This window comes from Parus major, chromosome 4A (assembly GCF_001522545.3).
Source record: "Parus major isolate Abel chromosome 4A, Parus_major1.1, whole genome shotgun sequence".
Classification (NCBI taxonomy): Eukaryota; Metazoa; Chordata; class Aves; order Passeriformes; family Paridae; genus Parus; species Parus major.
The window spans coordinates 15,728,816-15,755,806 of NC_031772.1; the positions used below are offsets into that span (position 1 = coordinate 15,728,816).

General features: G+C 48.5%; 2 protein-coding genes across 8 annotated transcripts in view; one reads left to right on the plus strand and one right to left on the minus strand.

The window, feature by feature from the left end:
- Positions 1 to 1,283: 1,283 nt before the first annotated feature.
- IL2RG (interleukin 2 receptor subunit gamma) lies at positions 1,284 to 5,525 on the minus strand. 2 transcript variants are annotated; one of them, XM_015625961.3, is made up of 8 exons: positions 5,255 to 5,525; positions 3,860 to 3,950; positions 3,468 to 3,655; positions 3,188 to 3,330; positions 2,920 to 3,082; positions 2,415 to 2,523; positions 2,259 to 2,343; positions 1,284 to 2,157 (listed from the first exon to the last, which is right to left on the minus strand). In XM_015625961.3, the coding sequence occupies exons 1-8, from the start codon at positions 5,352 to 5,354 to the stop codon at positions 1,954 to 1,956; spliced, it is 1,083 nt and encodes a 360-aa protein (XP_015481447.1). In that variant the 5' UTR covers positions 5,355 to 5,525; the 3' UTR covers positions 1,284 to 1,953. The 2 variants fall into 2 exon arrangements, with proteins under 2 accessions (XP_015481447.1, XP_015481445.1); XM_015625959.3 differs by lacking the exon at positions 5,255 to 5,525 and adding an exon at positions 4,833 to 5,222.
- A 418-nt stretch (positions 5,526 to 5,943) lies between these two features.
- MED12 (mediator complex subunit 12) overlaps positions 5,944 to 26,991 on the plus strand; it is a 36,115-nt gene continuing 15,067 nt past the window's right edge. For 5 of the 6 annotated variants that reach the window (XM_015626633.3, XM_033514067.1, XM_033514070.1 and 2 more), the window contains exons 1-25: positions 5,980 to 6,078; positions 6,415 to 6,519; positions 7,327 to 7,518; positions 9,180 to 9,339; positions 9,926 to 10,101; positions 10,378 to 10,488; positions 11,055 to 11,309; positions 13,210 to 13,356; positions 13,648 to 13,747; positions 15,662 to 15,798; positions 16,563 to 16,694; positions 17,059 to 17,185; positions 17,811 to 18,040; positions 18,484 to 18,564; positions 19,428 to 19,601; positions 19,826 to 19,970; positions 20,869 to 20,987; positions 21,129 to 21,272; positions 22,037 to 22,200; positions 22,344 to 22,475; positions 24,235 to 24,462; positions 24,658 to 24,802; positions 25,084 to 25,204; positions 25,883 to 25,984; positions 26,694 to 26,807. In XM_015626633.3, the coding sequence (XP_015482119.1) occupies positions 5,980 to 6,078; positions 6,415 to 6,519; positions 7,327 to 7,518; positions 9,180 to 9,339; positions 9,926 to 10,101; positions 10,378 to 10,488; positions 11,055 to 11,309; positions 13,210 to 13,356; positions 13,648 to 13,747; positions 15,662 to 15,798; positions 16,563 to 16,694; positions 17,059 to 17,185; positions 17,811 to 18,040; positions 18,484 to 18,564; positions 19,428 to 19,601; positions 19,826 to 19,970; positions 20,869 to 20,987; positions 21,129 to 21,272; positions 22,037 to 22,200; positions 22,344 to 22,475; positions 24,235 to 24,462; positions 24,658 to 24,802; positions 25,084 to 25,204; positions 25,883 to 25,984; positions 26,694 to 26,807 (3,640 nt within the window). Of the gene's footprint in view, positions 6,079 to 6,414; positions 6,520 to 7,326; positions 7,519 to 9,179; positions 9,340 to 9,925; positions 10,102 to 10,377; positions 10,489 to 11,054; positions 11,310 to 13,209; positions 13,357 to 13,647; positions 13,748 to 15,661; positions 15,799 to 16,562; positions 16,695 to 17,058; positions 17,186 to 17,810; positions 18,041 to 18,483; positions 18,565 to 19,427; positions 19,602 to 19,825; positions 19,971 to 20,868; positions 20,988 to 21,128; positions 21,273 to 22,036; positions 22,201 to 22,343; positions 22,476 to 24,234; positions 24,463 to 24,657; positions 24,803 to 25,083; positions 25,205 to 25,882; positions 25,985 to 26,693; positions 26,808 to 26,991 lie in introns of all 6 variants that reach the window. The other variant, XM_033514066.1, reaches the window with a different exon arrangement.

The window sequence follows — 26,991 nt, forward strand, 5'->3', positions numbered from 1 at the left end:
GGCCCGCCTGCGCCAATCGCCGCCACCAGGGGGCGGCCGCCACCGCACCACGTGGGCAGGGCTGGAAAGTTACCGGTGCCCGGCGCGCAGGCCCCGCCCCCGCCTGGGGTGGGCGGGGCCTGGGGTGCCCCGCCGCTAGGCGGCGCTGCTGCCTGTCCTGGGCACCGCGGGACGCGGAGGGGAACAAGGCCGGGGACCCCCATCCCGGGCCCGGCTGTGCCGGGGTCCCGCTGCGCCACGGCCCGGCTGTGCCAGGGCCTGGATGTGCCGTGGTCCTGCTGTGCCAGGGTCCCGTTGTGCCGGGGTCCCACTGTGCCAGGGCCCGGCTGTGTTTGGGTCTGCTGTGCCGAGGACCCTCATCCTGTGCCCAGCTGCGCCAGGGCCCCGCTGTGCCAGGGTCCTGATGTGCCAGGGCCCGGCTGTGCTGGGGTCCCGCTGTGCCGGGGTCTTGATGTGGCAAGGCCTGGCTGTCTCAGGGTCCAGCTGAGGGTTCCACTCTCTTCTCCCAAGCAAGCAGTGATAGGATGGGAGGGTGTGGTCTTATGTCCCTCTGCCAGGAGAGGCTGAGGTTGGACATCAGGAAGAATTTCTTCCCAGAAAGGGTGAACAGACACTGGATTAGACTGCCCAGGTAGGTGGTGGAGTCATTGTCCCTGGAGATGTTTAAAGACTGGAGGTGGCACTCAGTGCTGTGATCTGGTTGACATGGTGATGTTTGGACACAGGTTGGACTCGATAATCTCCAGTGTCTTCTCCAACATAATTGAATCTGGAATTCTGTAAGAGCAGCGGCAGGGGCTTGCAGTCAGTGTTGGCTAGAAAGGTCTGGTCATCTGCAGGGACAGCAGCAGTGGCTGGGGGCTGCAGGTGGCCCCAGAAGTGGTTGGAGAGCCCAGAGTGGAGCCCATTGCCCGGTGAGGTCATAGCACATCGTCTGAGTGTGCAGGGAGCCCTGTGAGATGGCCAGGACGGGACTCATCCATGTGCTTGATGTTGATTGATGAACATGCTGCCACTGTGAGCCTGGGACAGCAGGGCTGAGCCCTGCTTTACTGTGCATGAGAGGTCAGAAGCGTTCAGGATTTGGGGCTCTGCTGGTGCTTTCCCCAGACCCCGCAGGATGAGCCTGGGCAAACCCCTGGTGGGCAGAGCTTTACTGTCACTGGAAACTGGGGACACTGGTGAAGGAGAAGCAAGGCCTTGGGGGAACTGCCAGGATAACACAGTGGCTTGCTGTCTGAGCCAGCACAGGCAGGACACAGGAACTACCACAAAACCACGGATGAAAGGCAAAGAGGAAATTTATTTTCATTACTTGACTGACTGGAGGATCTCCCAGGCAGCACCCAGGCAGAGGAACATAAGCAGGGATGCAGGCACTGTGGATCTTGGTCCACCCTAAAGGATCACTGAACCTGCTGTTTCTGCCTGTTTATCAAGGATTTGTGCAGTTGTGGTTTACCACTGAGATTTGATCTTTCCCACAGCAGGCCAGGAATCTCAAGCATGTTAAATAAGGTGCCACTAAGTCTATCACAGGCCTGTGTTATCTAAACACAGAAGTTCTTCTTACTGAACACACAAAGCTAAACAACGATGAGTCTGGTACATGTGTTTTTGTAGATCAGCTGCAAGGCACTCAAGCATGTTTACAGTCTTTCTTGCCTATCTTTCCTTATTTTTCCACACTTGGACCCCCTGAGACTCCTCATCCTGTGTGTCCCCATCAGTTGGCCAGTGGCCCCTGTCTGCTCAGCTGCAGCTGCCCACTCATCAGGACACGTCCCTGGGTGTGCTTGTGGGCACCCTGGAGCAGGTAGGAGGACTTGGCAGGAAGAAAGACCAGGGACCCAGGGCATTTGGCAGAAGCATGGCAGGAGCAGGGCCTGAGGAGCAGTAAGGTTTGGGAAGCAAAGCTGTGGAGAATGGGGGATGCAAGGGTGCAGGAGTATGTCACACTCTCCCGTAGCTGTTCTGGTAGGGGCTGTGCTCACTGGGGGTGGCTGGGGGCCCAGGCATTGGAGGTGGTGTATGATTGCTGCTGTCCCAGAGGTTCTCATGGCTTTCCTTGGGTGGCAGCTCAGTCACATAGCAGATGTTCTCACTGTAGTTGGTCTTGAAACTCTCCATGACATCTTTGGGGACTCCAGCCCATTCCTCCAGGGAGCAGAGCAGGGTAAGAGGAGCTGCCACCCAGCCCAGCCCCAACCCCACACAGAAGGGGTGGGCCCAGGGCAGGGCTGCCTGTACTGTCTTACCTGGAAATTGCCGTTGTGGGTGATGAACAGCTCATCAAAATTCTTGCTGGGGTTGGGAATTCGGGGCATCAGGATGACCCATACCCTGTGCAGGAGAGGTGTGTTAGAGGGGAAAAGCCCCAGTGCTGCTGCCCCCAATCAGCTCCCCACACTCACCTTTCTGTGCGCACCAGCAGGATGACAAGGACCAGCAGGAGCAGGCAGGAGGCAATGGGGACCAAGACTGTACGGATTCCAAACCAGTGCAGCTGTTCCTCCACCGTGCCTGGAAAGAGTGGGGCTGAAACTGACCCCCGGACAGCACACCACTGTGGCAGTGGGGTGGGCCTGCAGGTGGTTCTTTATGAGTGGCCATGACTGGGAACAGAGGATGGAGAAGGGGCCTGTCCCCAGGCCCTGCCATCCTATCACTGTAACTAGCTGTCCTGGCCCAGCCATGCCCTCCAGTGCTAAGAAGACCCTGGCAAAAGTCAGCAGGTCCCACTGGCAAGGTGTGTTTTGCTTCCAGAAGTACAAAGGATGCTGCTGCTGACACCCCACATACCCAGATGGGTCTTGCCCCTACAGCTGCTGCCCATTCTCTACTTGCTTGGCCATCTCTCGCCTGCGAGCCCTGCCATGCTCCAGTCTATCCTATCCCACTGCAGCCCTCAGAGTATACCCTTGCTGGTGGAGTTGCTTCCCCAGATGACAGGAACACTCCACTCGCTCCAGAACTGGGTGCTGCCACAGTATTCGTTGATCTTGCTGCGCACATAGAACGTGTAAGACTTCTCATAGTCCACGCTGGGTAAGGAGAAGACATCTCCATTCACCAAGAGCTCCTGCAGAGACATGAGCCCTGTGCTGCTGGCTGGGACCACCCTGGCAGCTGATGCACAGCTCACCCCCAGGCACAGCCACAAGGGTGCTGTGGCCAGAGCTCTCACCGTCCAGCTGGTGTCCTTGTTGCTCTTGTACTTGACAGCATGCTCCAGGCACTTGCCTTTGGGGTATGGGGAGTCCCAGGTCAGCTGCAGCTGATTGTTGCTCATGTTGTGGATGGTCAGGTTGACTGGTGCCGCTGGTTTCACTGCAAGATACAGGTAACGCCTAGTGAGGGCTGGCCCCATGCCCCAGTGGCCCTGCTGCCAGCTGGGAACTCACTGGGGAGCTCTGAGAACCCACAGCCCTGCAGAGGAGAGGGTGGTCCCTCCCACCCCTCTGTACCCAGGTCCTGCAGCAACATGCGCTTGCTGGGGATCTCCAGGGTTTTGCCGCCAATGCTGGCATTGATGAGAACATGGAAAGGCTGGAACTGGATGAGCTCATTCTGCTTGAAGTGGCAGCCGACCCTGACACCCTGGTCCTGCAGGTAGTGCTTGCACTCCACCTCCTTGTCAGATGTATTCTTGTACCTGTGCCACAGTGGGTTACCAGGACTTCCCAAGGCCTCACATGCCCCAGCTCCCCAGCACATCCCATCATGCTTGCCCTGGACACAGAGCCTGCCCCACCCTGGGCCTGGGGAGGAGAAGCAGCCTGATGCCAGGATGCAAGCTCCCCTGCTGCCAGGGACCCACTGCTGGACACTCTGCTGTAGGACTGGCCAGGGAACCTACCAGTAGAAGAGGGAGTAGTTGACTGAGGGCATCTCTCTGCTCCCCCACATGCAGGTCATGTACTCCTCGTTGAAGAGGACACACTCCACCCCTGCAAGCAACAGACATTGCTGGGCATGGCAGTGGTGGGTGGCTGAGCCTGGCCCCAGGGGTGTACCGGAGAGACATGGCACATGCTAGATCCCTGAATCCTGGATATCCCTAGGAGCCTCCCTCCATGAGAACCAAACAAACTCATCAGCCAGCACTGCAGGGGCCCTAGAAAGCCCCTGCAAAAGAAAAAAGAAAAAAAGAAAAGAAAGCCAGAGTCCACCTGGGTTGTAATGTAACACAATGGCGCAAACAGGCTATTTCTACGTGTGGAGATGGAGGGCACCTTCCTGGCAGTCCGGGAGGTCCAGGGGTACAGAGGAGCTTTTCCCACAGAAATATGTTGTTTTATTGACAGCCAGATAAGGAGTGGATTTTTCTTTCAGAAAACAATGGTTGGGATGAGAGTGCCAGGTGGAAAGAAAAGCCTCTATGTCCTGTCCCCTTCCTCTGCGCAGCACTACTGAGGTGACCAGGAAGGAAAGGGCAGCTGGTGCAGATCCACTGACCATCCTGACCAGCACCCATACGTAGCACAGACCAATAGGATCTGCCAGTAAAGTGGTGAGGCAGGAGCACTGCAGGACTAGTAGCCAGGGGCTGGCGGGGTCAGAAATGCTCCAGCACTGCAGTGGGTGTGAGGACACCCCCCAGCAGGGCTCCCTGGTACAGCCTGACCCTCCTGGCAGCCCAGTTGCAAGAGACCATATAGGTGCCGCAGGTCTTGGGGAACATCAGGGGTCGCAGGGTCCCTGGTGTGTGCCACAACAGCGTGCCAGCCCACACAGCCCCACATCCTGTCCTCGCCCGCCATCACTGGGGAGTTCCATTCCCCAGCGCCACCCACAAAAGCGGCCTGTGGCCTTCCCATGTGCCCCCTTACCTGGGTGGCTGTGGACAGCAGCAGGGTAGGGACCCGGCCCACAGAGGAGGAGGAGGAGAAGGACAGGAACGAGGAAGGTGCCAGGAGCCGCCATGGGGGCTGCTGACATGGGACGCGTGCAAACAGCCTCACCCAGGACTGCCGGCTTCCGCACCACACTGCTTCCTGCCCCACGCACCGCCTCCACCGGGGGGCCCCTACGTGCTGCCCCAAGGGCCACCTTATGGGGCCATGGCTCACTCCAGTGGGGCCCCACAGCTCATCCCAGTGGGACTCCATGGCTTATCCCACTGGGATACCACAGCTAACCCACTGGCACCCCACGGGTCGTCCCACTGGGACTGTCACCCTTCCTCCTCAGTTCCCATGCCTCACAATTTCTTAGACCTCCCAATTCATCCTGCCGTGTTCCCATGGCTCACGCTGCCGTGGTGCAGGGATCATCGCCGCTGGTCTGCCCCAGGAGCATGGCTGGGATGGGGATCCCAACGCCCAGCCCGCCTGGATCCCTGGGAGCGTCATTGGGAGGCACTGTGGCAGTCAGAGGAGGAGGCTGCAGGGAGAGAATCACAGCGGGGCTCTGTGTGTGTGACAGTACGGCCGGTGTCCGCGGAGGCTGTTGCCGGTGCGGTGATGGCCGCACCGGGGGTACTGGTGGCCGGTGTGCCGGGAGTGCCCCGGTGTCGGGGCCGGGGGGCAGCCGGGGCTGGGGGGGGAGTAGGCTGCCGGGTGTGTCACGTGATGCCCCTCGGGCTGCCCCGTCTCTCTTCGACACTTTCCGGCTTCGCTCGACCCAGGCTCGCGCCCTCGCGGTACTGCTCGGGACTCTCCTGCGGCGCTCCGCTCTTTTTGTCCTCGCTCGTTCCTGCTTCGGAGACGTTCGGCTCTCTCCGTATTCTCTCGGACCTCTCCGGCTACGTTCGGTGCTCTTCGTCTTTCCTCGGTCCAGTAACATCAGTACTCGGGTCTCTCCGTCAATTTTCGTCACTCTTCGGCAACACTCGGGCCTCTCCGGCAACGCTCGGAACTCTCCGTGCTCCTCCGTAGCTCCTTCGGCGGCGCCCACCTGCCCCGGCGCAGCGCGCAGGCGCGGGCGGCCCCGGCGGCCCTTGTTGTGGCCCGGCCGCCCCCGCCCGGCCGGCCCGCCATGGCGGCCTTCGGCGTCCTCAGCTACGAGCACCGCCCGCTCAAGCGCCCGCGCCTCGGGCCGCCCGACGTGTACCCGCAGGACCCCAAGCAGAAGGAGGTGCGGGAGTCGAGTGTGTTGGGGGAACCCGGGGTGCTGGACCGCTGTGCCGGGGCCGGACCTGAGGAAGCGCCGGGTTAGCGGCGCGAGGGCCGGCAGCTGGGCGAGGGGCCCCGTTCCGCCGGGTCCCCTGGGGTTGGGGGACGCTGGCCGGCCGGGGGAGCCGGGGTCCCCGTGTCCCAGCGCTGCCCTGGGCGGTGCCTGGTGGCGAGGGCTGGGGGAGGTCCGGGGAGCAGCCGGGCCTCGCCTCGTTCAGACCCCGCGGTGGAGACAGAGGCTGCGGCGGTGGGCGCGGAGGGGCCGTGCCGGGCCCTGCTGACCGTCCTTCCCCCGCAGGATGAGCTGACTGCGCTGAATGTCAAGCAAGGCTTCAATAACCAGCCGGCGGTCTCTGGGGACGAGCATGGTAGTGCCAAAAATGTCAATTTCAACCCGGCGAAGGTGAGAGACATCCCGACGGTCGAGGGGCGGGTTTGGGAGGGCAGGCTGCTGGATCCTAGACAGTCCTGGGTCTCGTTCCTTCCTTGTGTCGAGAACTAGGAGATCTTTCCCTTTTGTATGGGTGTTTTTAACACTTGACTCTCCGTTTCTGTAGAATGCAAGTTCTGCATTCGTTTAGAACTGTGTTTCACCTCTGAGAGTGGGTTCTTGTCTAGCTCAGTGCATCTTAGGGGCAGGTCTGTGTCTGCAGTCTTCGTTAAGCCAACATCTAGGACTCCTTAAATTCTGCAACTAAAGCACAAGGCTGTGATAGTAGGAGAGGGAAGCTTACTGGTTTGCTTACATGATGGCCACGGTAAAAGGTAAGTACTATTTCTTGAAACATCTGGAAGTTTAAAAATGGGAGTTATATAATAGGCTTCAACTCCATTTTTTCAGTATCTGAAATCAAGATGTTGACTTCCTGACAAAACTACTGGTAACGACCTGGGTTGGAAGGCAATCAATAAGCACAGGATATTTGTTTTCCTTGGCTGAGTTCTGTCTGAGAAGCCTTCAGTCTGGTTTGACAAGTATTTTTAAAGGGTTGTGTCCATCTCAACCTGAGTCCCTGCTTGATTATTGTATGAGTTGTCTAGACAAATTCATCTCTGTGAGTATAGTAAAAAAGTTATTGGCAGTTATTTTGTGTTTCAAAAGTTGGTACTGGTGAGACTTCTGGTAGGAATGATAAATGATATTTTAAGCACACTGATCAGGTCTTTGACCTCTGAAATATAATTAATCCTTTTTTTTTTTCTTCTCCAGATCAGCTCAAATTTTAGCAGTATTATTGCAGAAAAGCTGCGGTGCAACACCCTGCCTGACACAGGGAGACGGAAACCCCAGGTCAATCAGAAGGATAACTTTTGGCTGGTGACAGCACGTTCTCAGAGTGCCATAAACAACTGGTTCACAGATCTGGCTGGAACTAAGCCCCTCACTCATCTTGCTAAGAAGGTATGTTACAGGAGAGGCAGCCTGTCAGGGCAGAGAATTTAATCTGTCCTTGTTTCTAGAGGTTTTCTGAAGGTCTTTACTGTTCGGAGAAGTTTCTTGTCTATACATCTTATGAAGCTTTCAGCTTAAAGAGTGGATATAGAATTTGTAGTGCCCTGACTGTTGTCCACACTTTGAGAACTGGTCTCTTGTCTGTTATTTGGAGGTGTGTTCAACTTTGCCTTTTGGCTTGTAGGACAAGAATGATTTATTTTAAGGTTCACTTGTTTTTCAGAAGAGCTGCCACTGTTGCCTTTGGTGTGTTGCTTAGATTAGGACATTTCTGTTGTGGAGGGTTTTTCAAGTTCTCAAAAGTCATAGTGAGAATTACTGAAAATATTCAACTAAATGACTTCCCAGACTTCTGTTGCAGTGAGGTGTTTCTGCTTTTCATCAGAGGACAGTATGTGTGCTATCACTTGCTCCTGGCCAGGCTACAGTATTTCTGTGCTCTGGAGTCTAGGTAGATATTTCCCTTACAGCTGTCAATTCTGTAGAATATGAAAGAGGGGTCTTACTCTGGCATTTTATTAGGCCTGATAGCAAGGGAGATAGCTCTCTGTCAGGGGAGGCCTACAAACAAGATACTTGTGAATCTGGTATGCACTGTGGAGAAAACATAATTCCCAGTTGCAAAACGATCATTCCTGGGGGGAAGATGTAGTAATCAGATTTTCCTAGAATCTGACTCTTTATAAACTTAGTCCTTCTTTGCATTTTGGCTGTCAGTTTCCTGAGGTCATGGTGAAAGCTTGAACCTTTCAAGGTTTTTGCCTGTCTCCCTGCAATGAGCTCTATCCATTTTCATGAACTTTGATGTGAAAGAGCGACTGTCAGCCAAATAGTCTGACTTTGAGGCATCAGAGAGTAATTGGGAAGAATGTAGGAAACATAGCAGGTAAATGAACATCAGTAGTTCAGGGACTTAAAGATACTTGCCAAATGGGCCTGGTTTTTGTGAATTTTTTTTCATTCCTCTATGATAACCCACATACTTTTGCTCTCTGGAGTATTGTGTGGAAATGAGCCCCACAGCTGTACTTTTCTCTGTCATGTGTTATTGCTTCCTGGTTTATAGTCCTGCAGTCTGATGATTTCACTGGTATCCTCCTATGTTGGATCTTGAATTTTTAATCTTGGATTAATGAATTCCTTCCTCCTGTGTACTCAGTTTCCTGTTTTTCAAAGTCTTCTGTTGAATATTCATGATATTGTGAGACTTCTGTAACCACTTGGTTTTGTGTATAAAACCATGTCTTCACTTTGTATGGCAAATATTCCGTTACTGACCCAGTCCTTAGTCTGTCTTTCACAGCTCTTTATGTGCTCTCTGGAGGATAACCTCCAAGGTGTTTGCAGGACTCTGCATGGATTTACAGTGACATAATTATATTTTCTGTCTTCTTTCAATTTTTTTTGAAAAATTTTCTGTTTATACTGAAATGCAGCTCTGGTTCTGCTGCTTTCTGACCATAAGGGAATTTTGGCAGCAGGTTATTTTAAGGTAGAGGTACAGTGTTGCTCTCTTCCCTTTTTACCTTTTTCATGCCTGCAGCAGGTATAGCTGCTTTAGTTCTTATTCTGAGTGCTTGGTTCAGTTTTCCCTCTCCATTTTATTACAGGTGCCCATCTTTAGCAAGAAGGAAGAGGTCTTTGGTTATTTGGCAAAATACACTGTCCCAGTAATGAGAGCAGCCTGGCTCATCAAAATGACTTGTGCCTATTATGCTGCCATCACGGAAACGAAGGTGAAAAAGCGTCATGTCATTGATCCTTTCATTGGTAAGCACTCTGTGGGCAGCACTGGGTTTGTCCATTCCAGCTGTTTCCTTCTAAGCCTGCTCTTGATTAGTAAGAGGTAGCCTGAAAATTCATATAAACTTTCCTGCTGAAAAGTCCTTGGGTTTTGATGTAATTAACTGTCTGAACAACAGGCCCACCTGTGAAAGTACTCTGAAAAATAAGTCTGAGCAGCCATTAATACTTTGTGGGAGCCTGACTTTTCTTTCTCCCTGTTAAGTTCTACTGAACTCCTTTGCTGCCTAACCTGGTTTTTTCTTACCATACAAAGACTGTAAAGCTGTCATTTAGTGATGACTGATTAGCTACTTCCCAAGTGAGTATGTACATTTCCCAGAGAATTTTGGTATGTTACTCCCTGTTAGTGTTTCCAATTTCATTAAGCATTACTGGATCCAACATCCTTTGCATACTGGCCTGCTCCAGATTGCTGTGGTCTAGAAGACTTCCTCTGACTGTGTTCTGGTTTTTGTTTTGGTTTTTTTTTTTTGCTTTCCACCTATGCACCATCCTAGTTCTTTCCTACTCCTCTTTGCCACAGTGCTCACTGCTAATCTATTTTCTCCAGAATGGACACAGATTATCACCAAGTACCTGTCAGAGCAGCTGCAGAAAATTGCAGAGTTCTACAGACAGCTCCCAGGACAAGGCTGTGGTTCACCATCAGGACCGGTGCCCCAAGAGGTGGAACAGGCTTTGAAGCAGTGGGACTACAATGAGAAACTGGCTATGTTCATGTTCCAGGTGAGGGACTGGTGGGGGCTGCTGGGTCGGTGTGAGCAGAGGAGGGCAAAGGGAGTGGATGCCAAGTGATTTATTTCTGCAAAATGCTTTTTTTCTGTGAATAGACCACTAGGACTAGATGCAGTTTTGGGCGCAGTGATGGGACGGGTAGCACAGAACTGTGAAAATTGCAGAGTGATTTCCACTGTTGGAGTGCAGGCTGCTGCTAGTCTTCCTTTACCTAAGTGGTGGTTACTTCAACTTCCATCCATTTGCTCTGCTTTTATCTTCATGCAGGATGGCATGCTGGACCGGCATGAATTCCTGACATGGGTCCTTGAGTGCTTTGAGAAGATACGGTCAGGAGAAGATGAATTTCTGAAAATGCTCCTTCCTTTGCTGCTGCGGGTGAGAAATGCAGTCTTAGCTTGCTTTAGGAGAGCACTGACTTTTGCTTTGGCCATCCCCTTCGTATTACCTAAGGGGATAATGAGTTATTTTGCACCAAGAACACCAGGGAGTGTCCCTATGAGCATCCTTCTTAGCTCATGCAAGGATGTCTTTTTAGTCCTGCTCTTTTCTGGTTTTTATTCTCATTTACCCTTTTTCCCTGCACTGAACTTGATAATCCCTGCCCATGCCACAACTGTGATAGTTCCACTGACTGTGCACCAGTACACGGAAACGGCTTTTTTCTTTCTTTCTCTTGCAACATATTCTGGGCAAACCTTTGAAGCTCTGGGAAGGCTGGGTGTGGGTACATTTTTATACATTAAGTCATTGCCAGGGAGCATTTCAAGGGTTTTTTTGATGCTTAGCAGCCAGTGGGTGATCCATGATGCTAAGGAGCTCTCTGTAAAAAGGCACTGCCTCTTCAAGGAAGTGCCACACAGTGCAGTACTTTGGGAAGGTCAGGTTTTTTCTTGTGCTCCTTGTGACAAGGATGTTTGCCTCTCTTTCCATCTTTCCTGCAGTACTCTGGAGAGTTTGTGCAGTCTGCATACCTGTCCAGACGTCTGGCCTACTTCTGCACCCGCAGGCTTGCTATGCAGCTGGATGGTGCTGGTGGGCACCCACCACACATCCTGTCTGCCCAGACAGGGAATGCTCTTCCTTCAACTCCCACCCCTCAGCCAGCTGCAGGGAATCCTCCTCCCAGCCCTTTCAGCGACTTATTACTGTGCCCCCAGCACCGGCCAGTGGTGTATGGGCTCAGCTGCATCCTTCAGGTAGGTTTAAGTGATGGTGATTCTGGGGTCAACAGAGACAATTTGTGTGCCATCACAGAGAAACCATTACAGTCTGAGTCAGCAGTTTCTTAAATACAGAAATATCAAGCCATGGTTATCTTTGCTGAGGTGTTACAGAGCTTTTGTCAGACGTCGGTGCTACAGCAGTGCCCTTGACTGACTTGCATAAGAAAAATGGGTTGGAATAGAGCCTTTTGCTCTATTCACTGGTGCCTCATATGGCCGGGAAAGCTTTACAAAAGAAAGGATAAGAAAAAAAGAGTTATTTCCCATTGTTATATCAATAGCAGGTTGTCATCCAGGAAAGGAAATTATGCCAGAAATTAAAGTTCTTTGTAATTTTGTCAACTCTTAAAATTGAACAACCCCTCATCAGAATAAAAGTTCCCACAGAACAAAAAAAAAACCAAAACCAAACTCACAACCAAACAGTACACACAAGAAACAGCCCGTCCCACTTCATGGAAGAATGTAGTAGTTTAGGAGTAGTAGCAGGCTGTGAAAAGGAACTACTCTGAACTCATAATCTTTACAGGTGGGATTGATTAAATGTTTACGTTGAAATAAAAGGGCAAGGTTGCCAAAGCCTTACTGATAGATGTTTGAAGAACAGGTGCTGTTGTGACACTGTGGAATTCAGTCCTTACTGTCCTCGTGTCAGAGAGAGGCGAATCTTGTTCAGTGTGTGCATTCATTCATGATTGTGTTTTTCTTCTTCAAGAGGAAGGTGGCTAGGTGAGGTGGGTCCATGCAGAAGGAGTGGAGATTTGTTTCTTCAGGGGAGAAAGGACTTATTAAAGCAGAGAAGGTTCCAGAGAGTGCAGGATGGAGCGGGAGTTGGAAAGGAAGAGAGCACAAAGCTTGGGAACCTGCTGCTCAAGACAGAAGCTTGAGATGAAGTAGCCCTCATAGGATCGAGAAGCAGCCACACAGCTCTCAGAGAAAGAGAAAGAAAATTCCTATAGTACAGTTGACTAGAAGTAAGGATCTTTCTAGAAGCAAGGGTTAGAGAGCAATTTAGGGTTATAAATAAACCCTTTGCATTCTTATTAAGTCTTTTTTGCTTTCTGTTGAAGAAGTTTAGAGGGTTTTTTTCTATTTTCTATGCAATAAAACATGTCTTTAATATAAAAATCTGGGGAAAACAGATGAGCATACACACCTCAAAGTTTTAGCTGATTTGGAGTTCAGACACAACCTGCTTAAAAAGTTGATGTTGGTTAATGATGGTCTGATCTTTAGTATGTCTCAGTAGAAACAGGTGCATTTCTAAGAATTTCCATAATTCTAAGTGTACATAATTAACCTTTGTTGAAATGTTCTCAAGATAAGCAGTTTCTTTGGTTTGAGTGTTTAAAACACTTTGTGAACCAGAAACTGTAGGGGAATATCATAGGAATTGTTCAGTGAAGTTCTGTCTGTGTTTATGTGAGTATATGAGATCATAACAGAATGAGAATGCATATAGCATGGTATTGTTACTATAATCATCAGACTTATGATTACCAAACAAAATGGTTAAATTAATTTAGATGTGTTACCTCATATTTCTTTTCAGACATTACACTTGAGAAGTGTTGTAAGTTACTAATGTAAATGCTGCTTCTGGACCATGAGGGTTAGGTTGTGCTTGGAGGTATGAGTTTGTATGATCCAAAGGGTCTTTCAGAGCTAAGAACAAAAAAACCAAACCCAAACCAAACCAACCAACCAAAAAAACCTCAAAAAAAAACCAACTCACCCAGATAGTAAATGTGCTGTATAGGTGATAATGAGTTTCTGGGCAATAGGATGAAGTAGTGGTTAGTTCTGTAGAATTGTAACTTAATTGTTTTGACCTTAATTTGTTTAGTGATACTGATTTTTTTTTCTGTTGCAGAGTATAATTTTGTGTTGCCCCAGTGCCCTTGTGTGGCATTATTCCTTGACTGATAGCAGGATAAAGACTGGCTCTCCACTGGACCACCTGCCTATAGCTCCATCCAACTTGCCCATGCCAGGGGGGAATTCAGCCTTTACACAGCAGGTGAGCAGCCTTCACAAAAGGGAGCTCTTGTAGATTGGGATAACAGCTGTATCATAGCTCTTTTGGAATTTTCTTTTCATGTTGTGTGATAAGCATATCTGGAGGTGCTGTCTCACTCTGTAGGAATTAAGTGCTCTCATTCTGCTATAAGCCAGACAGTGATGTCCTTGGAAGATGGGCAAGATCTAACCTTAAGTAGAATTTCTGTCAATCTCTTTGTTTTCTAATATTTTTGTTCACAGGACTTCTAAGGCATCCTTTTGTATGTTTACACAAGTCCATTGTTTCTAGGTTCGGGCAAAGCTGCGCGAAATTGAGCAGCAGATAAAGGAACGTGGCCAGGCTGTGGAGGTTCGCTGGTCATTTGACAAGTGCCAAGAAACCACAGCAGGTAACTTGCTGTAGGTTAAAGTTTCTTTCCACCTGATCTGTGCTACTCTGATAAAACTCCTGTCTGGCTATTCTTTTTGATTTTTTCCTTTCTACTACTGTTTGTATTTACTGTCAGCAGTAAGACATGGCTCTTTTTCTTTCCAGAGCAAAATCTTGTAAGGGTTCATTACTCCAGGTATAGAGGGAGTTTCTGTTACTGGAAGCTGGAAATGTTTACTAGGGAACTATCCTCTTGTCTCTGTGCCATGCTCTGATGCTTTCCCCTAAAATCTGCTGTTGGCCACAGTGAGAGTTAGGATATTAAGCTGGATGGACCCTTGCCTGACTGGTACAGCTTTCCTTGGGCAATGAGCCCAAGCAATGAACTTGCAGAAACTTCTCATAGAATTGTGGAATGGTCTGGGTTGGAAGGGACCTTAAAAATCAAGTGGTCTCAATTCCCCTGCCATGGGCAGGGACCCCTTCCCCTAGATCTGGTTGCTCAGGACCAATCCAGCCTGGCCTTGAACACTTTGAGGAATGGAGCAAACATTCCTGTCTGGGAAATCTGTCCTGCTGCTTCACCACCCTCAGAGGAAAGAATTTCTTCTTAACATCTAGTCTGAGTCTGTCCTCTTTCAGTTTGAAACCATTCCCCTTTGTCCCGCCCCTGTGAAAAGTTTCTCTCAAGATTTCTTCTCAGTCCCCCTTAGTGTGATAGGTGACAGTTAGGTCACCCTAGAGCCTTTTCTTCAGGCTGAACAATCCCAACTCTTCAGCCTTTCCTCCTAGGAGAAGTGTTCCAGCCCTCTGGTCATTTTCATGGCCTCCTCTGGACTTGCTCCAGCAGGTCCATGTCCTTCCTGTGCTGGGACCCCAGAGCTGGAGGCAGCACTGCAGGTGAGGTCTCACCAGAGTGGAGCAGAGGGGCAGAGTCCCCTCCCACAGGGCTTTTGCTGCAGTCCAGGACACACTTGGCTTTCTGGGCTGTGAGACCAGGTCCTGTCCAGCCTCTCATCCACCAGCACCCCCAAGTCCTCAGCAGGGCTGCTCTCCATCTGTTCATCTCCCTGGACTGATACTGGGGTTACACTGCCCTGGCTGCAGTACTTGGCCTCATTGAACCTCACGAGATTCCCACGGGTTACTGCTCAAGCTTGTCCAGGTCTCTGTGGATGTCATCCATCCTTCAGGACTGTCAACCAAACCACTCAGCTTGGTGTCATCTACAGACTCGCTGAGGGTGCATTTGATCTTTGTCTATGTCACCACTCATCACTGATGTCCATTGGGACTCTGAGCCTTTGACCACTACCATCTGGATGTGACTGTCCAGCCACTTTCTCACACACAGTCCAGCATGCCTGGTGCTGTTTAGGCCCTCCCATTGTCAGAAAAAAAACAATACTTTGATGGCAACGCCAGCCATGGAGCCATGTGTTAATAGACTGGGCCCATCTGTTTCTTCCAATGTCATTGTCTGTAACTGGAAGGATAGAAGAGAAAATAATCTCTCTCCCAGAATCCCTTTTAATGGTCGGTCCCAAGGTCCTGAAGTCCCTTTTGATTGTCTTTGGACTACTCTTGCGACTTCATCTTCTCTGTGGGAGACCAGTAATGGGTAATAGTCTGAAGGCTGTACCAAACTAGGAAGTTTAATAATTTCATGTCCTTAACCTGGGCCCCAGGAATGTATCAGACTTGCCTTAGAGAAGGGTCCATCTGGCATTTGGATAAAGGGTCCAAACCCTCTCTTTCACTTGGAAGAGAATCACCCACAGATACAACCCGTCTTTTCTTCCATGTAGAACTGGTCTTGATACAAGGTGTAGGCCCTTCTGACCTCAGCTACCTTGGAAATGCACCTGGTGTTGCTCTAGAGTCTGTTGTACCAGGTGCCAAATACACATTTCTCTTTTCTGTTCTTTTCTAGGTTTCACTATTGGCCGTGTCTTGCATACGTTAGAAGTTCTGGACAGTCACAGCTTTGAAAGATCTGACTTCAGCAACTCTTTGGATTCCTTGTATAACAGGATATTTGGGCTGGGCCCTACCAAAGACAGTCATGAGGTGCTCTGGGACTTTGCTGCTGGGCCCTGGTCTTGGATGTGGCTGTGTTCTTGTTTATATCCCAGTGTTACTGTCCTATGTCTGCAGAGAGCTGACTAGGTAGTGGCCCTTGGCCAAGGGACATGATCTCCATTGAAAAGGATTTCATGCAGCCTTGTTAGGGAGGTACTAAAATGAGAAGGGTGGGTTCTGTGCTCTAGAAAGTCCAACAAATGCATGTAAGCTTGAGAGAATTCATTGGTGAAAGGTGTCAGTCTGCATACCATATTGGTGCTAGGGACTTGTTATGTCAGTACTAACCTGGTTACATTTTGGGCTGTCTGCTGATTCCTGGGAGTTCACGGTTCAGGTTCCTCCTAGCCTGGGAGATGATGTGTTTTATGATGTGTAGGACCAGGGTGCATCCACTACTGCACTGGTTCCTAGAAGAGCTGCAGGACTGGCTGTTTGTATACTTTGTATGAGGGTGTCAAGAAGTTGTGTTTTACTCAGTGCTGTGATTACCACTCTATAGATGTGCTGCTGGAAGAGGGATGATTTTTCTGAAGCAGAGTCAGTCTGGAGATTTTTCAGGGGCTGTGGACCTAATGTTGCAAAATGGAGTCAAAGCAGAAAGACTCTAGCTTGACATCTGTCCTCCCTGTTAGGAGGAGGGGAATGTAGCAGTCTTTGGGCCCTGTTCTATGAGGAGTAGACCCACTGTTATATCTGGTCCCCTTTTCTGCTTGGCTCAGGGTCTCACTGCAGTGTTTCTGTCCCCCCAGATCTCCCCAGATGATGATGCAGTGGTGGCCTTGCTGTGTGAGTGGGCTGTCAGCTACAAACGCTCTGGGCGCCACAGGGCCATGGTCGTGGCCAAACTCTTGGAGAAGCGTCAAGCAGAGATCGAGGCTGAGGTAGGTCCTTATTCCTGGAAGGCTGGGGGCAGTAAAGGAGAGCAGAGGTTACCTAACTCCAATTACAGGCAAAGGCTGATCAGCACAGTGCCTCTTGTCACTGATGCTGCTAATTATGGCATTTGCTCCATCTGACCCAATGTAGGTCATAAATGAGCCTGTGGGATGGTGCATATCCCATTTCTTGAGGACAGCAGAAGTGCTGACATACTTGGAGACTGTGCAGTAGCTTATAGAAACCTGTGTGGTGGCTTGCTTGTAAGAGCAGGATAGAAAAATTCTCTTGAAGACGTCTTTTTTGAGATACATGGATAGGAAGTTTCTCCTCTGCATCAGCAGTTGGTACTTTTTTCTGTTTCTGCAGAGATGTGGGGACTCTGAAGTCGTGGATGAGAAGGGCTCCATCTCATCAGGCTCTCTGTCAGCAGCCAGCGCTCCTGTGTTTCAGGATGTCCTTATGCAGTTCCTTGACACTCAAGCTCCTATGCTAAGTATGTAAATAAGAACTTGTGGTCTCCCAGTTTCTAGCTTTCCTTCTCTTGCAAACTTAGCATTTGTGTGCAGTTATCTTGTGTGTATTGGGTGCATCTAAATTCTCTTTCTGGCTTCCTTGCAATTCAGAGCTTTTCTTGGAGAGGGAGGAAAAGCAACTTGCAGGGCCAGATGATAGAAAGATGATACAGTCACTTCTGTTAACAGAGCATTGGCCAAGGATAAATGAGTTCAATCAGGAGTTACTTCAGGCTGAGAGCCAAAGGGAGGTTTTTAACTGGTGACAGAGCTCTGGCTCTCATGGGAAGTTCTGCAGACAGGTTAAGGGGGATAGGATAACAGATTTGAATGATGCAGGCAGCTGTTTGTACACCCAGGAATAGCACTTCTAGGCTAAAGTCCAGTGCCTCTGGGCTGTGACACCGGAGAGCTTTTGACTTACTTAATTGCTAATTTTTGAAACTGGACTTTCTGCTTTTAGTCCCTACTGTAATCTCAGAACTGTGTATCAGTCACTGTGTTGACATCTCAGGAAATGCTTTTTCTTGCCCTAGGTTAGGTGGCTGGTGTTGCTTATAGTGGTGCAGAACTACTCTGATGGCCCTGACTGTGTTGTCCTTTCAGCTGATCCTGGGAAGGAAAATGAGAAAGTGGAGTTCTTTAATCTGGTGCTGCTGTTCTGTGAGCTAATCCGACATGATGTATTCTCCCACAACATCTACATGTGTACGCTCATCTCCCGGGGTGATCTTGCCATGGATTCTCATGGGCCTCGCCCTCCCTCCCCCTTTGATGACCCTGCTGAGGAACATGACAGGAAGGAGACAGAGGGAAGCAGTGGCATCAAGCTGGAGGTGAGAGCACAAACACCATGGCCCTCCTGTACATCTCTGTGTTGTGCTTGCCTGTTTTTACCAGCTTTGCAGCCTCCTGCTAGAGGATGTACCGTTGACTCCTGTTCTTCCTTCCCCCACCCTATTTCCTTAGCATTTCAATTTAAGGTTATGTTCTCAGTGACTGCAAAGGACCTGCAGATTGCAGAAGGGTAGATAGGAAAATCTTGCATGGCTTAATACAGAGCAGCATATCATGAGGTGCTGTGTGAGGTTTGTCCATATTTGAGGTGTATCAGGCTCCAACTTGCCAGGCGCCATGGATCTCGTGGCATATTGCTGTCACTGTCCAACATTGACATCAATGCTCGTCAACAAATGTAGTCACAAACAATGTAGTCAACAAATACTCTCTTTTTCCCTGATATATCACTGAGGTGTAAAACTGCTCTGTCTGTTCCCAGGACACAGGTCTTTCAGAGCCTATGGACATTGACCACAACCCCAGCATGCTCTTTGATGACATGGAAAAGACAGACTTTTCGGTATGTTCCAGCATTTCCTACCTGTTACTCAGTAAGTAGGGTCAGTGTGTTGTAGTGAGCCCAGGAACAGAATGTGCCTTGCTTTTGTGTATCTGCTGGAAGTGGCTGGGTTTTAAGGCAGTTCATATTGTAAAAGGCCCATATAACCTATTTATGTAGTTTGGTATTCATCAGAGCTGAGTGACTCACAGTTGTTCCTGGGACCTCTTATGCTCTGGCTACTGCTAGCCCAGGGTTTGGGCAGGGTAGGAAGTCAGCTGCTTGGAAGTGGATGAGAAATGAATGACCATGATGGCATCAGATTGGCAGTGACCAGTTGCAGAGGTTTTCTTGATTTTGGGAGAAGACATTAGTCTGCTTTCATCCTACAGTGTGGTCTTCATTACTTCCTCAGGTTTACAGTTCTTCATATCTGTGGGCATAGTTCATGGTAGCAGAACACTTTGAAGCACTTAGTAAAATAAACTCATGGTGCTTGAAAAATGCCCTACATCCATCCAGCCATTTCTGACATTTCAAGATACATGTCAGGCAAGTGTGATGTAAAGCTATATGCTTTCCCAGGATCCTCACTTCTGTGGAAGGGGCTGTTTCCAAAATTCTAAGTCACAAATTTATTACTCCTATTGTGTTATTTCCTTTTGTGTTTTAACTTAATATACAACATGGACCAGAAGCAAAAAAAATAGGAATAGTCTCTTAGCACATTATCTTGGTTTTTGCCTTAAGAATTGGCTGTTTTTCCAGCCCTTCCTTTTCCTACTCCTTTTTAGGCCTGAACAGAGGTACATTCCTTCAGCAGTCTTTACTGTTCCATGACCATGTTCCCTTACCTACGTTTTCTTGTTCTGGTGTCTCCCCAGATGTTTTCTCCACCCATGCATTGTGAATCTAAAGCCAGCCCTTCCCCTGAAAAGCCAGATCCTGAAAAGGAAGCAAAGACTCTGCTGAAGGATAAGTCTGTGGAAGGAATGTTAGCATCCCTGTATGACCAGCCTCGGCACATCCAGTATGCAACACACTTCCCTATTCCTCAGGTATGACACTGCTCCCCTGTTGCTGCCCTCGTCATGAGGCTCCTGTCTCTCCCTGCTGTGGCTGGGTGAGGAGAAGTCCTGCTTTTCTGGATGGTTCCTTGCTTACTCCCAGAGAAGCTTCTGAGATGAAGGATTTCTTTTCCTTTCAGAGATCCAGATGTGAAACAAGATTAAAGAATTCAGCCTTGTAGTTGCTAATGCAGTTGTCTCTTTTGGTTCCTCAGGAGGAGTCATGCAGTCATGAGTGTAACCAAAGGCTGGTAGTTCTTTTTGGGGTTGGAAAACAACGGGACGATGCTCGGCATACGATCAAGAAAATAACCAAAGACATTCTAAAAGTCTTAAACAGAAAGAGCACTGCAGAGACAGGTTAGTAGAACTTGAGACACTCCTTTCTGAAGTAAGAGCATCTTTCCAGTTGGTGGATTACCTTGTCTGGAGTCTCACAGTGGAAGGATTTTACACAATCTACAGTGTCTGGTAAGAGGTACTAGTGTAGCACTAGAGTGTGAAATGGTGCTCTGTTTTCAGACATAATAGCCAGCAAGTAAGACAATTGGTTTCCTGCTGGCAGTGTCTCTTTAATTAACTTGTCATCAGAAGAGAATTGAGTCATAAAAGGCTCAGAGTGAGACCCTGGCCAAAACTTTGGCTTTCCATATTTTATGTTATTTATTCTTGCATTTAGATGTTTGTACAAGAAGCAAAAAATACTTTCCAATGTGTGTTTGGCAAAGACTTTGCTAAATGTATCATGCTGTTACACTTTTAGGCACATGCTAAGTGCATAGGATAGGAAATTTGTATAGCTGGGTCAAAATCAACAGAGGGCATCTGGTGTCCAATGGCTGAGAATCTAGGTACAATTTTTCTTTCTTGGTCTGATGCCTGAAAGGCAACTTAAAATGTGGTAAAAAGATGATGCTTTAAGGAATGCTTTGACAAAGAAACTTTTGTGGCTGAGCATCTCCAGTTCAGAATGTCTGTTCTCATCAGAGAATAGGTATATCTCCTAATCAAGACAGAAGGATACTCCAAGGAGTACTTTCATTTGGGATAAACTTGCCCTACTGTCATTCTTAGGGATTCCTTAATGTTGTTTTGTTTTTTTTTTAATTAAAGATAGTCCTTATCAAGTTAAGGTCTAGGAGTCAGGCCTTTTGCCTATGCTTCATGACAGGGGCTGATCTTGCTGGGGAACTGTCAGAAGCTGATGGCTGATGTTTAACCCTCTGGTGGTGTTTTCTGATGTTTTCAACTTTGGTAGGTGGGGAGGAAGGCCAGAAGAGGAAAAAGAGCAAGCCAGAAGCATTCCCAACAGCTGAAGATATCTTTGCAAAGTTCCAGCACCTTTCTCACTTTGATCAGCACCAAGTCACATCTCAGGTATGAAAATTTGAAGACTGCTGTCCTTCTTGGGCCCTGACTGTGTCTCTGTATTACTGAGAGCAGCTTCCTGGAAGGAGATGAGCCTGCTGAGGGACTTCTAGAAGGGGAGAGAGACTCTGTATTGTCTTGCACTTGCAGGTATCTCGTAATGTCTTGGAACAGATCACCAGCTTTGCTTTGGGAATGTCATACCACCTGCCTCTGGTACAGCATGTGCAGTTCATATTTGACTTGATGGAGTATTCACTCAATATCAGTGGTCTTATCGACTTTGCCATCCAGGTAAGGGCAGTGTGCTCAGGTGCCCCCTGGGGAGGGCTTTGTCCACCTGAGAGGCAGCAGATCTGTGCTGTGATAGTTGGCCTGCTCTGGTCATCACTGGTGACCTTCTGACCTGTGTCATGGAGGTGGTCAGATTAGCATTGTGATGTTTGTGGGCTGCAGCTGTTAGGAACAGGTTATCTATGGCAGATAGTCTTGCGTGCTCTGTTCTGAGGATTATTCTTCCACAGGTTTTGGGCTTGTTTCCAAAGGACTTGCATTGCATCTCTGTCCCTGGTTGCAGCAGGGCTTGTTCTGAGTGAGAAGGGGATTGTCTGTCCCTGGCACCTTGCCTACCTTGCTCCCCTGGAAAGATCCTTGGCACATAGCAGCTCACGCTGCCTTCTGGTTCCTGCTAAAATCCTGTTGCTGTTTCTGCAGCCTGTACCAGGTGTCTCTTGAAGCCTAGCTGATGGAATTGTGGCTGTTAGCCTGGAAAGGATATCAGAGTGAGACTTATGCAGGATAGAACTACCAAACAAGCTGCTTAAAACTGCCTGTGGCCATGTCCCAATTACCCTCTGATACCCAAGCCCTGACAGCTCCTTGTAACTGCCTGAGACATTTTGCCAACTGTTCTGGGGCGCATCCCTAAGTGGAAAGTAAGTGCCTGGCAGTGCCTTTCCTGGCAGGTCCTATAGGCTGTGGGTTTGGTGTGCCTCCTCCCTTTCTGACCATACCTTACCCCTGTGGCTGTTGAAGGGTTTTTCTGTCATTGGGTGCAGTTGCTGAATGAACTGAGCGTGGTGGAGGCAGAACTGCTGTTGAAATCCTCCGACCTTGTTGGCAGCTATACCACCAGCTTGTGCCTGTGCATCGTGGCTGTGCTGCGGCACTACCACTCCTGCCTTATCCTGAACCAGGACCAGATGGCTCAGGTCTTTGAAGGGTAAGGGCATCTCCCCCTCTCTGTGTGTAAGGAAGCAGTGTATGTGCTGAGGGTTTATAAGGGGCATGGACATCTATGTCCTTCCTCAAAGGCAGCTACTTGGTGCCTGAGGGTTCAACTCACTTCTTTTTGTCTCTCTGCAGTCTGTGTGGGGTGGTGAAACATGGCATGAACCGCTCAGATGGTTCCTCAGCAGAGCGCTGTATCCTGGCCTATCTCTATGACCTGTATACCTCCTGCAGTCACCTCAAAAGTAAATTTGGGGAGCTCTTCAGGTGAGTCTGATGCAGCTGAGTATTTGAGTGGGTACTTCTCCCTATAGCACCTTGACTTAAACTTTGCATTTTGATTGTTTGATGGGATTTCTCCTGAGATCCTGTGAATGATTCAGTGGATAGTCTTGACTCATAAATAATCATATTTTACTGAATTACCTCAGTAGTCCTCTGCACCTCCACAGGTCTGTACCTACCCCACTCCTGGAAGATAGATGTAGAGAGTTTAGTTCCTGCTAAACTGGGGACTGAGCAGTTAATTTTAAAAGTGGTTCTCTGCTCTCCAGTACTCCTTGGGCTGTTTCTGAACCTGCTCTGCTTGGTTCTGTGTTTGTTCTTGTGCTACTTTTTCTGCTTCTGTTAGCAGTTTGGGTTCTGCTCTGATGATGTTGCCTCTAGGTTCTGTCCTATGGGCTTACTTTATGCTGTGGCATTCTGTTCTCTGCAGTTCTTATCTTGGCAACTGACCCTCCACTAGCACCCTTAGCCACCCGCAGATGGAGTCCACAGATCTCCCAAGCTTTTTGCTTACCTGATCCTGTGAAAGGATAATTCTCCTCATAGCCCTGTTTACCAGTACAGTGCTTCACTTTGTCTTCTCTCTCAGTCCTTGCTCCCTATTAGAGCTTCCAGTGCAGGTGTGTTGTGGGAACATCTGACCCTTGGTGTTACCCCACAGTGAGGGGCTGTGAGAATGGCTGTTGCCTTGATAGCAGCTGGCCAAACTCCTGGCTACAGAGAGCTTTGGAAGTCTGTCTCTGGACTGGATTGAAAGCAGGAGGGATTGATGTTTTTATAGTTTGTCATACTGGAATTCTTTGAAGGAGTTGTCCTACATGCAGAAATGAGAAACCTCATACTAGTCTAACTGAATTCCCAAAAGCTGTTCAGCAAAACTTTAAAGTAAATGGCCACAGATAAAAGGGAATATCCTCTAGCAGGCAAACAATAAGTTACAGATGAAAACAAGGAGTGACTGCAGAGTTCTAAAGGACTCTGCTAGTGCTTGTGCTGTTTTATGCCTCAGAAGTGAGTGGTGATATCAAAACTTTTCATAAAACTGTTACTTAGCATATAATAGAAGTTGGCTGCAGGTTGTTGTAGTAGGGTGTGTTGGTGGTGACCAAGTGATAAACTGGCAGAACGTCAGTGGTGTTAGACATACAGTAATGCACCTAGGATTATCTTTGTTCCTTTCTAAGTTCTGGGTGGTGGTGGATATGTTCTACTGGGTCAATAAAGGTTCTTTGAGCTTTAACAGATACATAATTGAAAATGTCATTATAGGGTACAGTAGCAGTCAGAAAACAAATGTTAAGTATTGTTTGTAAAGGAATGGAGAACAGAACAAAGAGCATCATTAGGCCCTGTTTATGTCATGGTACAACTGTGCCTTGTGATTTGGGGCATCAAACTTCAAAAAGCATGTAGTGGATTTAGGTCCAAAGGAGGGTGAGTAGATAAATGACCAGAGGTTTCAAATGACTTATGAGGAACTGAGTCTCCTCCCCACAGGAGTACTGATAAAAATTTTGTAAAGCTCTGTCTGATGTGAAAAACAAACTGAATGTTCAATATGTCTTAGAATGCAAGCACAGAAAGGAAGGAATAGAAAATAACAAATTAATTAGCCTTTATTGGTACACACTGATCTTGAGTTTCAACGTGTTCTAGCCCAGGGAGGGTTTGTCTTTGCTCACCAGAGTTCAGTGGCCGCTTAGTTTTTTTGTGTTCCTAATCGCTTTTCTGTCCTGTTTAGTGACTTCTGCTCCAAGGTGAAGAACACAATCTATTGCAATGTTGAGCCATCTGACTCCAACATGCTATGGGAACCAGAGTTCATGATTGACACTATTGAAAATCCATCTGCACATAACTTTACGTACACCAACCTGGGCAAGAGCCTCAATGAAAACCCAGCCAATCGCTACAGTTTCGTCTGTAATGCACTAATGCACGTGTGTGTGGGACACCATGATCCAGACAGGTGAGAGGCAGAGCTTTCATGGTTCTACTGAGAAATTCTTTAGGTGAGGGTAAGGAAGCCAGTGGTCATATCTTGGCTGTCTTGGGGTGTGAAGAAGGAGGAGCCAAGGCTGGGGTCCCTTAGAAAGTCGCTGACCTGATGGCATGCATGAGTAGCAAAGCTGATCCTCTGCTTTTTTCATTATTTATTTAACAGGGTGAACGACATTGCTATCCTGTGTGCTGAGCTAACTGGCTACTGCAAGTCTCTAAGTGCCGAGTGGCTGGGTGTGCTCAAAGCTTTGTGCTGTTCCTCCAATAATGGGACCTGTGGCTTCAATGATCTCCTCTGCAATGTTGATGCAAGTGCAAACATTCAAAAGGGGAAAAGGAATTGAAGCAGGAGTGGAGGGATCCCTTGGGAGAAGGCAAAAGTGAACAAGGGATGGAGGCTTTGTCTTCTGAGGGCAGGGAAAAGGCTTTGAATACCGGGGGCTGCTCTTGTTGTTTGTTGCAGCCTGGGCAGACCATGGACATTGACCAGGGGTTATGGGCCCTTCTGCCCCCACAGCTCCTAGGAATTACTGACAAAGGGAATGAGGTAGAGGCTGTTTGGATCACTGGCTGATCTTCTCTCTTTCAGGTCAGTGACTTATCTTTCCATGATTCCTTGGCTACCTTTGTTGCCATTCTCATTGCCCGGCAGTGCTTGCTGCTGGAGGACTTGATTCGCTGTGCTGCTATCCCCTCACTCCTCAATGCTGGTAAGTGCATCCCTGCACAAACCTCTGACTCTCAGTTCTGGCCCAAAGGCCTGTGCTTAATGTATACTTGGTGAACTCTATAGTTGTGAAACAATCCTTCAAAACTTCTCTTATACTTCATAACTGAATGTGGTGTTTTAGAGAAATTTGGGGCTTTTGATTTTTACCAAAAACTGGTTGTGCTAAGGTTTTTCACTGCCCTGCTCTCCTGAGTTTGTGTTGGAGCTGAAATAAACATGGGGAGCTGTTATCAGCCTCGCTGTGTGACCATTGTACTCAGCTCTGAACTCCAGCGGTATGCCTCCCACTGATAATAATGTTCAGCTTAACATTTTGGCTAGAGCAGTCAGTTGGGCTTATAGCACCTGTGCCCCTGCCTTACTCTGCCATCAGCCTTCCTATCATCAGCTCTGGGGGTTGAAGCATCCAGACTCTTGACAGGGTGAAGTTGGAAAGATGGAGCAAGCAGAATGCAGTGCATGTCACTGGGGATAATACTGAAGGATTTGCTAGCTTGCATGTTAATTGCTGCACATGCTCCATATTTGTAAATACAATAAGGCTGCTGCAGCTTCTCGTCTGGCTGCTCCAGGGCAGTGCACTGTGAATAGCTTTTTGGATTGAGAGTCAGCTGTCCTGGTGCTTAAGAAATCTCAGTTGTCTCTTTTCTTTACATAGCCTGCAGTGAACAGGACTCAGAACCAGGAGCACGTCTGACCTGCCGGATTTTACTCCATCTGTTTAAGACTCCACAGCTGAACCCATGCCAGCAGGACGGCAGTAAGTGAATGAACCTAGAGCCTTTCTTTGCTGTGAAAGTACTAAGGCTCTTGCACCCCAAGAAGAGAGATATGAGACCTTATGGTTAGAGATCGTAACCTGCTTGCTTTGAATAAGGCAGGCAAAGCCTGATGCACTTCCTTCATAGGACAAAGAACAGTATCCTTCCATTTATGTCACTCCATGGTAGCCTGGCACTGGGGAGAAGGTTCTTGGAGGCAGGAAACCAGCCAGTAGAGGTGGCCTTGCTGTCACTAAGCCATTAGAGTAATGATCACTTCTTCTTTTATGTCTCGAGCTTTGTATAGCCTCTTAACTTGGTGCCAGAAGCTGCTGTTTTACAGCACTCCTTTTTTGTGTGATGATGGAAACATTCCAGGAAGCTCTGTTCTTGGCTTCTCACCAGTATCCTGATAGCTCAGATTTCTAAATCCAGCCTGTATTTTAGGTCTAGGGTACTGTTGGAGCTTGGAGTTCATGACACAGGCTCTGCACCCCATTTGGATTTCATGGTTCAGTTGTCACAATGTGATTGGCACTATGCTTCTTGAAACTTAATTAAATGGACCCCATGTTATAGTTAGGAAAGGACCTCGAGATTCTCAGAGCTGGATTTTATGGTACTTGCTGGCACATAATTCAGGCAGCTCTGGAGCCTGTGCCTTTCTCTCTTGTTGAGTATTGCCTTTCCCCTTTGTCCTCTTTGCAGACAAACCCACTGTGGGAATCCGCTCTTCCTGTGACCGTCACTTACTGGCAGCTTCCCAGAATCGTATTGTGGATGGAGCAGTCTTTGCAGTGCTGAAGGCTGTCTTTGTTCTGGGTGTGTACCTGTGTTAGCCTGAATCTATAACCATGTTTTTCAGGGGAGTGGGAGAAAGGCACTATATTGTTTGTGTTGGCTGTGCAGAAGGCCAAAGGAGATCTGTTCTGGTGAATATGTGGCTTATCTGTAGCTGTGAACATGCTTTGAGTCTGTTGGCTGCTGCAGAGAGGTCATTGATCAC

What these genes read in the sequence shown, in the direction of transcription:
- IL2RG (XM_015625959.3), bottom strand. Translation starts at nt 4,941, where the DNA reads ATGTCAGCAGCCCCCATGGCGGCTCCTGGCACCTTCCTCGTTCCTGTC. An exon ending in CATGTTGCTGCAGGACCTGG is followed by an intron (nt 3,331 to 3,467) that starts GTACAGAGGGGT and finishes TGTATCTTGCAG; the next exon opens with TGAAACCAGCGGCACCAGTC. An exon ending in ACAAGGACACCAGCTGGACG is followed by an intron (nt 3,083 to 3,187) that starts GTGAGAGCTCTG and finishes ATGTCTCTGCAG; the next exon opens with GAGCTCTTGGTGAATGGAGA.